Source organism: Nyctibius grandis, chromosome 8, assembly GCF_013368605.1.
Source record: "Nyctibius grandis isolate bNycGra1 chromosome 8, bNycGra1.pri, whole genome shotgun sequence".
Classification (NCBI taxonomy): domain Eukaryota; kingdom Metazoa; phylum Chordata; class Aves; order Nyctibiiformes; family Nyctibiidae; genus Nyctibius; species Nyctibius grandis.
In genome coordinates this window covers 1,550,245-1,567,287 of record NC_090665.1, presented here as the reverse complement: position 1 = coordinate 1,567,287, position 17,043 = coordinate 1,550,245, and the positions used below count along the sequence as shown (strand labels likewise).

Here is a 17,043-nt window from a genome sequence, read left to right as displayed (position 1 = left end):
CTTCCAGCTTTGTTACAGACCTCGGAAGGACCAAAGGCTTTGGAGGGCTTGGGAAGAAAAAAAACTATGAACAATGCAAGAATATTTGTGATGGGAATTGTCCCAAGTGCTCGCAGGGCTTTAGCCCCCCCGAAACCCCCAGGCTAGTGGCGTCGGGCGCAGCCTCGTGCCCTGCTCTTCGTGGCAGCAATGAGGGTCCCTTTTCCAGGGAATCCTTCCCTGGTCACTGCTCCTGCCAGGACACGTTGGTGAAATCCCCATTTCACAGCCCTGTCCATGAGCCACCAAGCTCACGCTCTCCTGCCCATGCTCCTTGGTTCTCTCCCCTCCAAAGCACAAAGCTGCTTCTTTGGGGCAAGAACTGAACCTGCTCCGGCCGCCCCGTGCCCCCCTCTGTGCTGGGATACACTGGTGTAAAGGAAACAGCTTTCCAGTCCCATCTCCTGCCTGGCCACGGACCAGCGGGGCGTTTTGGAAGAATAAAAGTAGTTAAAATTAGTAAAGCTGGCCTGAAAAAAAGTCTATATTCCAGTGGAAGGAAAAAAAAAAGGCAAAAATTGCCCTTTTTGTCTCAGGAAAGAGACTCCCTCCTCCCAGGTTTGCTGGGGAGGACAAGAGGTTTACACACACCCTGCAGACGTACTCCAGCTTGCCCCCGTCCCCCAGAGCAGCCCTCCCACCGAGCTGGGCCCCCATGGGTGCCGTGCACCCATCGCCCCCAGGGCCACTGTGCACCCATCGCTCCCAGGGCCGCTGCCGGCTGCTGTTCTGGGTTTTATTCTGTAGGTGGAAGTGTTGCAAAGCGGACACGAGTGTCCCCGGCGTGCACATACTCACACATGCGTGTACACACGTGTGCACAGGCTCTGCCGGAGCTGGGCTGGTGCTGCCGACACACCAGAAGAAAAGGAGGGGACAGGAGCTGTGCCCAAGCTCTTTCAGGCAGCTGTGCATGAGAAAACCTCCACGTGAAGCTAATGAAGGGTGACTTAATTGTGCTGGTCGGCAATATATATTTAAATATATATATATTTAAAGTGGTTTGAAGCAGAAGGTGCCGTGCGGGTGGCCCCGTGCGGGGCTCGGTATGGAAGGGAAGGTTCAGAAACACTTGCAGGTACCCAATGTGTTTTACAACTCTACATCTCCTCCCAAAGGGGGTCTCAAAGCAGCCGGTTGCAGCAGGGCCACGGGCTTCCCGTGGGGACCAGGGGGAGCTTCACTGCTCACATCTCAGCAGCATCAGAGGCTGGTACCATCCGATAAACCCCCACCAAGGCTGTGCTGTCCCGTATTTAAGGGCAGAATTTCATTTCACAGAATCATAGAATCAGGTTGGAAGAGCCCTCTGGGATCATCGAGTCCAACCATTGCCCTGACACCACCATGGCAACTAGACCAGGGCACTAAGTGCCATGTCCAGGCTTGTCTTAAACCCCTCCAGAGATGGTGACTCCACCACCTCCCTGGGCAGCCCCTTCCAATGGCTAATGACCCTTGCTGAGAAGAAATGCTTCCTAATGTCCAACCTGAACCTCCCCTGGCCAAGCTTGAGGCTGTGTCCTCTTGTCCTATCGCCTGCTGCTGCCCAGAGAAAGCTGGGATTTATTGGGAGCAGTTTTAATCTCCTCCAGCACTTCACTGAACAAACCACCTGGCGAAAAGCGCAGCTCCCGAGGGAAGGGGTTTCAGATTGGCTTCACTAAATGCCACCTTCAGTATTTCTGCTTCTGGCGAGAAGAGGACCGAGGCCAAGCGCCCAGCTCCTGCCCCCGCATGGCTGCTCGGAGCCTCCCGGAGCCCCTCGCCCTCGGAGGGGGCTGCACCAGGGGCTGTGCTCACCACGCTCCTGTTTCAACAATAATCAATTTGTCATCAAGTTTCAATTTGAAATCACAACTCCTGCTCACCCCAGCCAAAATTTTGTCCCCCAGATGCCCAGGTGAGACTGGGGGTCCCGGAGGCGACAAGGGTGTGATGCAGCAGAGCGTGGAGAGTGATGGCAGAGCACAAGGATCTTGATGTTAAAAAAAATCATATGTATGTTCTTTGCTGAGTAGTTGTGAGAGCAAAATGCATCGTCAGGAGCGTGGATAATTGGTGAGCAAGGCAAATGCTCTGCACTTAGCGAACTGGAAGGCAAAATTCCTGCCCATTTTAGTGTTAAGCCTGTGCCAGCTCTATGGACTGTGCCACTTCAGCTATGCCTGGCTTTAAACTACCTTTTTATAATTTGGTAGGAAAAAACCCACATACACCTGCAATTTGAGCCTTTTTCCCTGAGGTCAAACTCGTTCCCTCAGCCAGCTCAGTGCTCGGGCTCGGGGGGAGCCAAACAGCCCCAGTGCCCCTGCACGGAGGGAAGCGAGGGTCTGGGGACAGCAGTGTGGCAGGATGGTGACCTGCCCATCCTTTGCTCAATTTCTTTTGAGCAAAGAAATTATATTTACCCACCAACTATTGCACAGCCGCTGTGTAAATATCATCAGGGATTGACCGAGGCGGAATTATTAGACGGATGCCGCTGTTCCCTCCCGAGAGCAGCGATATCCGAGTGAAAAACCATCAGGTAAAGAATGATTAAGTTCTCCTGTCTCCTGTGTGTTTTTGTGGCCTTACAAATCCCCTTGGTAAAGGGTTTCTCTGCCGTGGGAGTGGAGCACCAGCGGGTCGATGCGGCTGAGGTAGGGCAGGTCCTGGGCAGCCAAGTGACACTTGCCCTGGGCTGATAAGGAACTGAGAGAGAAAATCAACCAAAATGACCTTAAACCAAGTGAATCTACTTCAGGCTTGCACAGATTCAAATACATCTGTTTAGTGAAGCAGTGCAGCTTTCTAAGGTACCTACAGGATTGAGGATCCTCAGGTTCGTATGGGTTTGAGGTAGGTACCCAAATGCCTTCCACAGCCAGTCTTAGGCCAGGTTTTGAAGTGATTTAGAGGCTGAAGTTTCGTTCAAAGCCTGTGGGCTTTTATATACCACAATACCTCTGAAAAAAAATTCCCTTAAGCATCTTACGCCAGTTGGTGATGGTTCAAACCCCCTGGGCTGACCACGCACGTAAGGCTGGGACATGACCAAAGGAGAGCAGCCGGGAGGGGAGAGGGATCGTATTTCCTCCACCACAGTGTGATAAACAAGCAGGACACTAAAGGATTGTAGCACAGTAGTTTGCCATCAAGGAAACCGCAAGCAACAGCGATGTTATCTCCGACATATGGTTCTTGTTTGAGGAAAGCTGTCTGCTTGCATTAATGGCCACGCTATGGCTTGGGGCTGTTTTTGTTTTATAACTACCATGGGTTCCCCTAGCAACAGCCAAGGGAGAGCAGAGCTGAGAGCACAGGGGTAGGACCGAGCACCCTCCGCCCCGCGTGCGTCCTCGGCGGCCCTGTACGAGCGCAGGCCGCAGGCATCGGCCTCAAACCCCCGCCATGGGTGGGAGCTTGTCAGCAGCCGTGCTCAGGGATCCTGGGGTAACAGCCCCCGATGCCCAGCCACCCGCATCCCTTGTGACCCCAGTCCCCAGGTGTTGCACATCCCCGGGGTGCTGCGCATCCCTGTCATCGGCGCCGGGCACGGGGGCAGCCTCAGAGCAAGGCCTCGGAGGCCAGGGCTCTCCCCGGCATGTGAGCGAGGCCCCATTTTTAGGATTTTTGAGATGAAAAAGGGTCGGGTACTGAAAGGCAGAGGTGACTGGGAGACTCCCAGCTGCCCGGGGGCTGCTCCCAGCCAGACACCAGCTACTCGAGTCCCCCGAACACGGGCGCTGGGCGCTTCCAGCAGCCTCAGTATGTGCCAGGCCGCAGCTTTAGGAACCTTGTGAGCGTCACAAAACCTGCCGAGCGCCGGTAGCATGGTGGGTGTTTTGAGAAGAGGTGGGCACGGAAACACCTTTCGGGATCTGGGCTGAAAGTGATGTGTGCCAATGGCATCCTGGCCTCTACTAGGAGCCAGCTGGTCTGGGGAAGGGATCATCCCTCTGTACTGGGCACTGGTGAGGCCGCACCTTGAATCCTGTGTCCAGTTCTGGGCCCCGCACTTCAAGAGAGATGTTGAGGTGTTGGAGCGAGTCCAGAGGAGGGCAACCAAGCTGGTGAAGGGTCTGGTGGGTCTGACCTCTTGTCACTTGTGCTCTGCGATAGTTCAAGGGGCAATGGATGCAAGCTGGAGCACAGGAAGTTCAACCTCAACATGAGGAAGAACTTCTTTACCGTAAGGGTTACAGAGCACTGGAACAGGCTGCCCAGAGAGGTTGTGGAGTCTCCTTCTCTGGAGACTTTCAAGCCCCGTCTGGATGCATTCCTGTGTGACCTGCCCTAGGTTGGTCCTGCTCTGGCGGGGGGGGTTGGTCTCTATGATCTCCAGAGGTCCCTTACAACCCCTAACGTTCTATCATTCTATGATTCTGTGCCTAATTCCTAGAAAAGCCTGGTCTTCAGGAGCAACTTTTCATCTTTTTGTTTTATAGCACAAGAATTAAAAATCAAATCCCTCCCTGGATGCAGTTTTAGCAGATGAATGACTGTCTCGTCCTAGCTCCAGTAACTGCTTCCATGACCCTCGAAGGAGGTGCTGTTGATATTTTTAGAAGGAATCTACAAAAACGGAAAAAGCCATCGGCAAATCTAACGAAGTTGCCAGCTGCTGATCTGCGAGAGCACTGAGGCAATACTGCTACTTGCTTACGCCCACAGCTCCCATAAATCACCCTCCACAGCTGACCTCTTTCTGGACACTTTTCAGCTGTTGCTGATGAGCCTTTTTCGGGTACTTTTCCCAAAACACACACGTGGTTCTTCATTCAGAGCTTTACAATGGTTACAATGGCCACTCAGTGCTGGTGGCGTCCCGCAGCCAGCACGATGCTCCCCGGGCACAGGAAACAGCTGGATAAATGGACGCTGAAGCGGATTTCCATGAAAGCCAATGATTCATGACAAGTGGTGTTCAGGAGCAGGGTCAGCGCCGGGTTCCTGAGGAGCTTCCTCTGCCACAGACAGGCTCCCCCACCCCGCTGCCCTGACGCCCACCCTGGCACCACGTGCCATTTCAGCAGGAGTTTACAAAATCCAGCCTTGGGGCCAGGGTTCATCTGCATTTTTTGCTGCCAATTAAGTGCTTCTCAGCTGACCCGGACATGGAAAAAAGTGATCTCATAAGTCAAGAGAGGGCAACCCTGTGTTATTAATCCTTTTGGTTATTCCTCAGGGACCTGTACGTTGACAAGGATATGTGGGCAGGACAGAGAGCATGACCCTCAAACCAGCCCCACCAGCAAAGGAGAACCTGCTGCACTAGCAGTGGCTCTTAGGGCTCCTCTTGTAGTGCCTCGCTGACCACCAGATCTCTTCAAGGTCTCTTTACCTGGAGTTCAAAGCAGGTACTTGCCAGCCAGGCATTACTCGCTGTAGTAAAGTGGTAGGCCAAAATAAATCACTTTCCGTGTCATATAAATTGGGAGATGGAAAATACCATCTCGGTCATATGGTTCATCGGCTCCTGCCAGCACAGGGCTGCTCCTGACAGGACATTTTCCATCGCTTTTTTCCTGTCCACTTTGAATGACTCAAGCCCAGGGGCTCCACCACTCCCCAGAGACCTTCCATGGCTAACACAGCTCCACGTGAGGACATTTTCCTCTGTGTCGCACCGAAACTTTCCTTTGCTAAATGTCACCCCATTGCTCCCATCGTGGACCACACTGAGTTATTCCACCCTTTCCCTCATGTTCCCCACCCTCAGGTTTTGTTCTGTGCCCATCACCATAGTGTCTGAGCACTTCTGCTCTGCAGATACATCCTGCCATCCATAGAAGAAGGCAGTGTGGTGCCTGGTGCTTGGGGAGGTGCTTGGAGAGGTGGCCACAAAGACCCCTTGGGCAAACCATCTTCAGCCTCATGCAGACAAACCCACACAACCTCTAAGCTAACAGACTGAAGCGACCAGCGTAGTATGGCTGTTGTAGAAGAGTTCAAACACTTGAGACCCACCTGAATGTAGCAAAAAGAAAATCAGTAGCCTGAACTGCTGTAATTGATGAGGAAACTGATGGTGGAGTCACCATCTCTGGAGGGGTTTAAGAAAAGACTGGACATGGCACTTAGTGCCCTGGTGTAGTTGCCATGGTGGTGTCAGGGCAATGGTTGGACTCGATGAGCCCAGAGGGCTCTTCCAACCTGATTGATTCTGTGATTCTGTGGAACCGAGGGGATGGTCTTCATCACACTTACAAGTCTGGTGGCACTCGTGGGACATGTTTTCTGGTTGTATGTAAATTAAGTGAAGATGTCACCACACATAACCTCCTTCCAGCTGCCCACCCTAATTAAGCTGCAGATACATGGGCTTCATTTGAAACCCTCATCTCTGTAAAACAAAGGTGTGGGGCAGGATGCTGTGAAAGACAGTGGATGGTCACGTAGCAGCTGGATGCACCTGAATGAACAATTAGTTTTACGTGAAAAACATCAGAAACTTGGCCTCAGTTTCACTATTTTTATATATTTTTTTATTTATGTACATCACATGGTGTTAACAGAAGACAAAAAGGAAGGGAGATGATAGACACTTCTCCTCAGGAGTGTACGAAGCCCAGGACTAACACCCCACTCATTCCCACTTTGGTTTGGTTTTGTTCTTATAACATTGTCTACGTGCCCGTGTCTGTGCCTAGAGCGACCCTCTGCCACGACAGACCAGACAGGACCTCAGACGCCCTTGTGCTTTCTGACCCAGCTGCTTAATTACCTGCCTTTGTGCTTTGTCCAGAAGTTGTTTGCATCATCAAAGACCTTTTACACCCTGCCTGCAGCTGGCTTTCCTCCTGTGTACACCAATCAGCTGCTTATTTAGACCCAATTGTTCTTCCCCTCTGACATCAAGGAGTTCAGCAGCTCTGAGGCATTTCACCATGGCCAGTGCAGGATCTCAGCACCAGATGATATCGCTTTCCTGCCCTGGGAGAGGTTACGATTTCCACAAATAAGAAAACGAAAAGTGAAACTTTCTGGGTTTCCTGAAGTGAAATCCTGTGTGTTTCGGCTTTCCGTTTGAACGCCAACTTCTTTCGGTTTTGCCATAATTAAGTCACTAATTGACTCCTGTATTTTTTCTGAACGAAATAAAATATAAATTTAAAATAAAAATTTAACGTTCAGTAGTGTCGAAACAGGGCATTCTGTCAACTTGCAAAACATTAAATGTCTTTTTGGAAACCATAGGGTTGTTTTGGTTGAGAAGGAGCTCTAAGATCCTTAAGTCCAACTCAACCCAAACCATTTTCTGCAAATTCGTGGGTTTGAGGAACCAGCAACACCAGGTTTTATAGGTTAAAACAGCTCTGTGGCATCTTTTGTGTGTTCCTGACATTTACAAATTGATTTGTAAGACATTGAGGTGTTGGAGCGAGTGCAGAGGAGGGCGACCAAGCTGGTGAAGGGTCTGGAGGGTCTGACCTACGAGGAATGACTGAGGGAGCTGGGGGTGTTTAGCCTGGAGAAGAGGAGGCTCAGAGGGGACCTTAGTGCAGTCTACAACTACCTGAAGGGAGGTTGTAGTGAAGTGGGAGTCGGCCTCTTCTCCCAGGCAACCAGTGATAGGACAAGAGGACACAGCCTCAAGCTTGGCCAGGGGAGGGTCAGGTTGGACATTAGGAAGCATTTCTTCTCAGCAAGGGTCATTAGCCATTGGAAGGGGCTGCCCAGGGAGGTGGTGGAGTCACCATCTCTGGAGGGGTTTAAGAAAAGACTGGACAAGGCTCGACCTTGGTAGAACAACAAGTCTCCCTTTGGGAGGCTGCTCAGTGATGGGCCTTTGCTTATGGGGAAGAAATAGTCACATCCTGGCACTGACCTTAATTCACCAGGCGCTCAAGGCTCCAGATCATAGAATCACAGACTGGTTTGGGTTGGAAGGGACCTTAAAGACCATCTAGTTCCAACCCCCTGCCACAGGCAGGGACACCTTCCTCTAGACCAGGTTGCTCCAAGCCTCATCCAACCTGGATGAAGAACTGCAAGGAGGGACCGTTTGTGGGGCCGTTGTTCCAGAGGATGGAGGGTATCTCTGGAGGGATGAGCCAAAACCATCTGCAGGATCTGGCCATGCGTGCCTGGAAGATGATCTGGGACCAGTTCACAGCGCAATGCCAGATGCTCATATTGTCCAGCACACAAATTATATTTCCGGCGTTAAAATATCTTCGACATTAATCTTCTGCAGAATCCTTTTCATTATCCTATCAGAATTAATTTTGTACCATGCTTTGGGGATGAAACCCCCCACACGAGCGCTAAGTGTGTTTGGTTGTACTGTTTCACAGTCTGGGGCTGGCTCCGGTTTCTGTTTTCATATACTTTTAATGCTGCTAAGATACCAAGATGCTTTATTTTTTTCTGCAGTCTAATTTCTTCCTTGGTGGAAAAACTCCATGTGCAAGCGCCAGGCTGGGATCCCGACCACGCACACCAGCTTGGGTAAAGAGCTGTTCATCATTTTTAATACATGAGGCACATCGCTGCTTTATTTTGTAATTTCCTATCAATCAGGAATAAAGTTTGACACACATGGCGAGCACTTTGGTAGGTATGGCCAGCAATAATTTCACCTCCCGTCAAAGGAGCAGCAGGACAGCTCCATGTCACCAGCTGTGGGTTTGACTCTTTCTGCACTATTATCTGTAGAGAGCACAGAAATTTTGGGCAACTTTTAGTGGAAATGGGATGACCCATAACGAGGTGCAGCCTGACTGTTTTAAATTTGATAATTTAACAGGCAACTAGCGCTAGGACAAGAGGACACAGCCTCAAGCTTCACCAGGGGAGGGTCAGGTTGGACATTAGGAAGCATTTCTTCTCAGCAAGGGTCATTAGCCATTGGAAGGGGCTGCCCAGGGAGGTGGTGGAGTCACCATCTCTGGAGGGGTTTAAGAAAAGCCTGGACATGGCACTTAGTGCCCTGGTCTAGTTGCCATGGTGGTGTCAGGGCAATGGTTGGACTTGATGATCCCAGAGGGCTCTTCCAACCTCATTGATTCTGGGATTTGGTGTCTTACTATTAACTGGAGGGAGTCTGTACTCAATGGCTGAGCACAGCGGGTGAGTGTTGGGGGTGGGAGAAGTGCTAGTTGCCTGGGAGAAGAGCCCGACTCCCACTCTGCTACAACCTCCCTTCAGGTAGTTGTAGACTGCACTAAGGTCACCTCTGAGCCTCCTCTTCTCCAGGCTAAGCACCCCCAGCTCCCTCAGCCGTTCCTCGTAGGTCAGACCCTCCAGACCCTTCAGACCCAAATATTTGAACCTGCTCTGGAAGTGAAGCCTGCTGGGTGAAAACACAGCCAGAAATTTGGCAATAACAGTCTGTCAGTGCGTGGACATCCCAGTATGCACACTGGCAGCCTGCTAGCGGGGTCAGCGCTTTATGGAAAGATTTAGGGCTGTAGAAGCTGCTATTCTCGACCAGGCAACAATACCAGCTCTGTCCAGGACGCAAACAGAAGCCTTTGCATTAGGCAAGACCAAGACAACCCGTTGCCATGGGACGTTTATTGTAACCTTGAGAGTGAAAGGATGGCTCGCTGCCTGCGGCCAGCGGGTCAGCATCCCACAGAGGCAGAGCTGTTTCAAGCCTGGAGATTTTTTTTTAGTATTCCCTTGTGCCATGAGTCCAGCACTTGGAAAACCCATCCATAAATGACACTGTTGACCAAGACGTACGGCCTCCAGGAAGGTTTATTTCCTGAAAATGTCGTGACATAATTAGGTGTTGACATTCTCCATGGTCCTTTCTGCTGGTGCGTTTCATCCCGTTAAGAGAAATACTCTGTAAACTTTCCTTGACTATTAATTTAGTCCTTGAAATTAAACTTCCTTGAAATTAATTTAATTGTTTTTAAAAAAAGGTTTCCTGACACTTCCATAATTTGCTTACTGCTTAGCAGCAGGGGTTCTGGGTTTCTGTAAGTGAGGGGATATAGGGGAATATTGGAAATGTCAAAGATGTGAAAGCTATTCCAGGGACATCAGCTACTGCAGGGTTCACCATGACACCTCTTCCATAGCTATACGAGTTCAAGTCCGTTCAACCTGCCAGCTGATGGCAGAGAACCTGCACCACCTCTATGCAGCAGGAGCTGCCACAGGAACTTTTATAATACTCATTTTTTGTTGCTTTTGGAATTTGTGAATAGAGGATTTTTGAGCTACGTCTACAACAGTCGTTTCTTCCACTGATTTCATTGAATAAAATCCAGTCCCTGTTATGCCACTGGACTCAGCAAACCTTTTCTGACTTTCTCCAGCATCAAGACATGGCCTTCTGCTGTCATTTTGTCACAGATGGGACTACCTCATCACTCAGGAATAACAAGGTCAAGGTTCATGGTGTGATTATAAATGTATTTGGGTTTACAATTAAAGTGTCTTGAGAAGAAGCAACTCCATGACCCTCTAACTTACGTCCCATGAAGCTTCTGTCCACATCAGAGCTGATGGTCTCAGAAGATGAACAGCAGTTCTTCAAGAGAGTGACTCTCAGGGCCCTGGGGGCACCAGTAGGTCTGAACTGGGGCTCCCACCCCTGCGCCACTGCCACCGGCCCAGGAGCTCAGCCCAAGCCCTTGCCCAAGCTGGGTCTACGTGGCAGGTCTACCTCTGCCCAAGGGACTTGCCAGGCCGACGTGGGCCTGCTTCATCACCTCTCCTTGTCTGATGACTGTAGGGCTGTCGCCAGAACATGTTACTATCACCAAACTGGCCCTGTTTGGGTTTATCTGACCAAAACACTTGAGTATCTGGTGACATAGGAACTAAAATCTCAGACCGTGTCTGCGTTGCCCATCGTGGTTTCACTCACCCCACCCAGCTCTCCACATTGTCAGACTGCACCAACAGCAGAGCTGCCCTGTCCGAAGAGCTGCTACTTGTGCACACCAACAAAGTCAACTGAGACTTGTCTGGGCTCCTCGTGCTCCCAAACCAACCCCAGCTCCACGTATCCAGCAGTAAAATACAAATATTGATCCTCCTGCGTAACAATTTCATAGAGAACTCCAGCACGTCTACTGTGAAGCTAAAAACCATGCTTAACATCGACCCTTTCCTGATGAAATTCAAGAGGCAACCATCTTTTGGACAAAATTAAGTCTTATTAAGTCTTCAACTCCTTGTTAATTAGCACAGCTTGAAGACTGGCACACAGAGGAAGCCATGTCCCTGCCAAGGCACACATATTTGCCACATTTTCATGCTGCGTGATACGTACGAGTCTCACTGACCTAATTATTTGCAAATATAACAGTAATCCATTAAATAATGGCAAAAATCTGATTCTGACTGAACAAATCACATTTTTACACCAGAAATGAGACATTAAGTTACATGGGAGAACAGACTGAATAGGAAAATTCCCACAAAGTGGTTAGGGAAAACAGTATGTGAAATTGGCAATTATTTTAATGACATGTATTGAAGATGTGTTCCTCTTGGAGAGACAATGTTTTCTTTTTTACTTTTCTTCTCTTGAAGTGTATATAGCATTTAATCACATGGATATGGAACGGACAAAGACACATCACTGCATAAATAAAATATAAAACTAACTGAATTTGGGGTTGTAGACACGCACGAATTGCACGGGCTAAGGCGTGACGCCAGGAGTCCACAAGCAAAAGGTCACTTGATGCGCTGGATGCTTCCCCATGTGCTGTGCACACATGTAGCCCTCAGAGCTGACTCAGTTGTCTTCTCAGAGCTGCAGCAACCCTGCTCCTGGGCTCGTTCAGCGAAGCCGCCCTTCCTCGTGGAGGATGGGGGGAGGTGAGGGCCAGCACGCCCACCCTGCCGCCGCCGGGACGCTTACCAGAGGCGGCTGCCTTAGAAGCTCTTGAGATACCAAACTGCCCGGAGATGCTGATCTCCTTCCCCGCGCCGGCGCTCGGGCGGCTCTTCTGTCCGTAATCAGCGAGCAGGGCAGCAGAGGAGGTTAGGCTGCCCTGAGCCAGGGAACACGGCGATAACGGGAAGTTTCCACTGAGCTTTTTGAGTTCCAGCACTTGTTCCCTGGCTTGAGTCAAAGCTGCAGTCAGCTCATAGCGTTCCTCGCACTCTCTGCGCACCGTTTCCTGGAGAAGAGTGTTCTGCAAACAGAAACAAACACTGGCTTCACAGAATGCCATTAGTCAAAACGCGTGGCTTGACCTCCTCAGGCTAAAGGCAGGGCTGCCTGCAGGGTACTGATGTGTACAAACCCTTCACTGCTTCCCCGTTTTGGTTTCTCTGAAAGGGCACACACCAGCAGTTACACACCCTTCATGCCCCAGGAGACAGTGGAAAACACGAGGGAAGTTATCAGAAGTTACTTCTGATCTCCTGCCCATCCTCCAACTAGGGGAAACTGGGAGTGCTGCTCTTGGAAAGGAAAAAGCAACGTCCTGAGGTTGAGTATGACCGAGCCACTTCATTGTGATACGAAGTTCACAGAATCAATGAGATTGGAAGAGCCCTCTGGGCTCATTGAGTCCAACCATTGCCCTGACACCACCATGGCAACTAGACCAGGGCACTAAGTGCCATGTCCAGGCTTTTCTTAAACACTGGTTCAAGAAGAAGTTCTCCTCCTCTGTAGTTTAAATTAATTGTGCACTGATTTTTGGTGCCAACATTCTTTACTGATTTTTATTTCCCAAATAATTGGGATAAATGATACTCACTCTAGTGGTTTTCACAAACTTTGCACTGTGATTACTAACACCTAAACAACATCACTAAACTGATTCATAAAAGTCAGAACTTTGCTATGGAAACCTCTTTAGTGCTCAGAGTAGGAGCTGTGTGCCAGGTCAGATCACAGAGCACCTTGAAGTGAGGACAAACATTGGTATTTGAAATTCTCCATGCGATTATGACCGTGGGTGCATACAGGGAAGAAAATGTGCAAGAAAGAGAATCTCAATAGCACTTCTTTGATGTTTTGAAGAGCAAATACTGGTGTCAGTAAAGTCAGAGCACAGAAGTGTGTTCCCACTGCAGTGGAAGGTGGTAAGCTCTGTTTAGCTAAGAAGAGGTTACTACAACTATTAAATTTTTGCCTGTGTGTTCCCATCAAAACTTGAAAAATGGTGGAGAAATTAAAAGTCCTTTGTTGACCAATTTTTTTAGATTTAAAAATTTTACTTGGGTCAAAGTATCTGTAGTGGATGGAGAGTGGAAACACAGAAGTTGTGCTCAGGCTGTCTAACCTCTGTGCCAACTGCAAGCGAAGGAGCTGTTGGAGAAGGAGCAGAAGTAGAAGTGGGAGAGATGTAAATATCCAAAATAACTTATTCTCTGAATACCTACCTCTGCAGACAACTTAATGGAAGGAAGTTAGATGTTACTTTCCCTGCCACTCACATGGTCCCTGGTAGTCCACGAAATTATCTGGGAAGTGTCACGTGCAAATCTGAGGAGTATCCTGCTGCGAAGGTTATCTTAAAACCAGTCTCAATTTTCAACCACTCTTATCTCCCCATTTCCTAATATACTTCTGCTTCAGAGTGGGGGAAACTAAGAACAGAAGCAGAGCTGGTGGAATCTCATGACTGAGGATAACAGTGTGCTCCTTACGCTGCTGGAGTTCCTCACCAATATCTGAAGAGCGCGTGTCTTTTGAGAGCCTTTCCCCCAGGTACAGGACAGAACGACTGCCAACATCATTCTAACCTCACTAACACTGTGTTTCTGAACCTTTTTCAAGGAAGAAATAAATATCAACCCAAGCCCTAATTCATTTTGAAGAGTTTTGTTTTCCACTGTTTACCAGTTTTTTTCTGCCACTTAATTACTCTGGACATTCCAGTCTAATCTTATCTCCAGTCCCCGACTCCACTGTTTTCACATTTCTCACAGACCAGTACAGCGCTCTCTCCTCCCTTCCCATTATATTCCAAACATTCAGCAAATGCTTGTGGTAAGAACATCCATCAGTCAAATTTCTTTTCACATTTGATTAATTTTCATGCATTCCTGTGTTACAGAAAGTGGCTTTACTGGTGGGAGGTGGGATACAACGCCGTTAGCACGGCAGGGTGCACACACATACTCCCACATTAAAAGACACAAGCTCTGCCCCAGAAGCCATTCAGGACAGGACTGTGTCCACTCTAAGACAGATCACTGGGAGGATTGCTGCTGCTGTCCTGTGTTCAAGGGTCTGGAGGGTCTGACCTATGAGGAACGGCTGAGGGAGCTGGGGGTGTTTAGCCTGGAGAAGAGGAGGCTCAGAGGTGACCTTAGTGCAGTCTACAACTACCTGAAGGGAGGTTGTAGTGGAGTGGGAGTCGGCCTCTTCTCCCAGGCAACCAGTGACAGGACAAGAGGACACAGCCTCAAGCTTGGCCAGGGGAAGGTCAGGTTGGACATTAGGAAGCATTTCTTCTCAGCAAGGGTCATTAGCCATTGGAAGGGGCTGGCCAGGGAGGTGGTGGAGTCACCATCTCTGGAGGGGTTTAAGAAAAGCCTGGACATGGCACTTAGTGCCCTGGTCTAGTTGCCATGGTGGTGTCAGGGCAATGGTTGGACTCGATGGTCCCAGAGGGCTCTTCCAACCTGATTGATTCTGTGATTCTGTAATGAGAAATGTCCATGTCTTCTACTTCACAAACACGAAGAATGCTTTATTGCTTACTCATGTGTATGTAGCCTGATGTAAGGCTAGAGGCTAAGAAATAAATGTCTTGCAGGACCTGAAAAACATCTCTTTTTAAAATAAAACACTAGTTTAAGTGCTTGCTGAATTAAAGATTTCACATATTTTGTGATACACGATATTTATGAAATTATGATGGACTTGTTTTATAAATCTTTTAATTTCAATGTTTTTTAAACCAGTACATAACAGGGTCTGAAATATAGATGCTTTGAGTGATTTTAGAAATCACATGTCTCAGTAAAAATAGCAAGGCATTTCCTCGGGCATGGTCCTACCTCCTCTTGAACTTGACTCAAATTGTGAATCAGCTGTGTCCTCTCCTGGGTTAATTTTTCCAGTTCATCTGACTTGTGTTTAATTTCTTTCCTCATATTATCCAGAAATGATTCATTATTGTTCTTTTCCATCGTCAGCTGAAATTCAAGTTCAGTAATTAGTCTTTTAAGGCTCTGAATTTCTTTTTCCTTCTCTTCATCTTTCTCTGCAAGTTTGATCTGAGCATCTTGGAGCTTCTTTTCAAGAATTTCTGTCTCTATCCTTAAGGTGTTGGTGGCACTGGATATTAATCCTGGTATCTGCATTAGATTAGATAAGAATTACATTAGCCTACATCCAGTGGATGTCTTTAGATACGTAGAATAAAGTATCAGACAAATGTTGACTTCAGGAAAAAAACACAAATGCAAACATACATGACCTCAGAGGCAAAAAAACCTGCTTCAAATTTACATAATACCCTCAAAGGATATCAGAGAGTAAATCAATCAAAACTCACTCAGAACAGAGAGATTAATTAGTATGTCCAAGATGAAACGGAGAAATAGAGGTAAAAATGGGAAAACTTAACTTCTTTACTGCAAGCCAGTATTTCTTTGGGGTTTTATAGTCAAATATCTGTGAAGTGAACTAAGCCAAACTCTTATTTTCAGCTCTTTAAAACACTGTAAAAAACATTTGTAATGTAACAAATTTTAAATAACAATAATTTCATCAAATTTATTTGATTTTTCCAAAATTCCCAAGAAATGTGTCAAATCTTTTGAAAACGAAGGTTATAGGTACAATTTTCAATGTCTGTATCAAACTTCAACACCTGCAGGTCTGGGAAGCTGGGAGTAGCCCACGGTGTGCGAGGCAACCCCCGGACCTACAAGTTCACTGGCCACTGGACCTTACCCCATCGGGGCTGAATTCATTTGGGAAGGGAGAAAACAGTGTGGAGGGTTTTGTGACAACTTGTCATAGTCTGAAACAGTCCAAAGCTTTAAAAAAATGATGATGTCAGTTTAAAAATAATTAACAGCTACAGTCTGTGGACACAGATGAACTCTGGGCAGAGAAAATGCGAGGAAAGGGGTAACTTCCTCACCATTCAACTTTAAGTAGAATAGTGACTTTTTAGCGTGTCCCATTTAAAAAAAAAATTAAACATATGCCATGTACTAAGGCTGGGAAAAAAAACTGTATCATCTAGATACAGGACTACCCATAAAGAAGGTTTTACTCCTTGAATAGTTCACTATCTACTGCCACAAAACCTTTCTCTCGAGTGTTACGCACCTTCTTCTGGAGCTCTTCGTGATCTCTCTGATATTTCGTGATTAATTCTTGCTGCTTTTGTCTTTCAATGTCTAGTTCCACTCTCGCTTCCTCCTTGACTTTCAGAATTGCTTCTTTGTGTCGTGCTTCACCTTTAGCCAGATCAATTTCCATCTAGGGAACAAGGAGTTTTAATGATATTTAGCAACTTATCTTAAAATATTTTTCACATTCCACAGCGCCATAAAGGAAGCGATGTGCAATTTGGCAGAGCGAGACTTTGGGCTCCTGAAGACCTGAAGGGGCTACAGGAGAGCTGGAGAGGGGCTTTTGACAAGGGCATGGAGTGACAGGACGAGGGGGAACGGTTTAAACTGAAAGAGGGGAGATTTAGATGAGATATTAGGAAGAAATTCTTGGCTGTGAGGGTGGTGAGACCCTGGCCCAGGTTGCCCAGAGCAGCTGTGGCTGCCCCCTCCCTGGCAGTGTTCAAGGCCAGGTTGGATGGGGCTTGGAGCAACCTGGTCTGGTGGAAGGTGTCCCTGCCCGTGGCAGGGGGTTGGAACTGGATGGGCTTTAAGGTCCCTTCCAACCCAAACCAGTCTGTGATTCTGTGATATTTAATAGTATAAATTCAAATTTGAAAATTCAGCCATCATTTCCTGAAAATCAAAGCCTGGGTTCTGGAGGAAATACCGAAGGCTGTATCTGGAGAAATGTTCTTCCCAAACCAGGACGCTAATATTATGTTTCTGCAGGCTGAATCCTAACGGACTTAATTGTCGCCCACTGAAAGAACATGAAAGGCACATTAA

The 17,043-nt window shown here is 48.1% G+C and overlaps 1 protein-coding gene across 3 annotated transcripts in view; it reads right to left on the bottom strand.

The window, feature by feature from the left end:
- Positions 1–9,344: 9,344 nt before the first annotated feature.
- The window catches only part of LEKR1 (leucine, glutamate and lysine rich 1), a 47,474-nt gene continuing 39,775 nt past the window's right edge, over positions 9,345–17,043 (bottom strand). For all 3 annotated transcript variants that reach the window (XM_068406385.1, XM_068406386.1, XM_068406387.1), the window contains 3 exons: positions 16,250–16,402; positions 14,965–15,264; positions 9,345–12,137 (listed from right to left, as the gene is read on the bottom strand). In XM_068406385.1, coding sequence (XP_068262486.1) covers positions 11,724–12,137; positions 14,965–15,264; positions 16,250–16,402 — 867 coding nt within the window. In that variant the 3' untranslated portion in view covers positions 9,345–11,723. The remainder of the gene's footprint in view (positions 12,138–14,964; positions 15,265–16,249; positions 16,403–17,043) is intronic.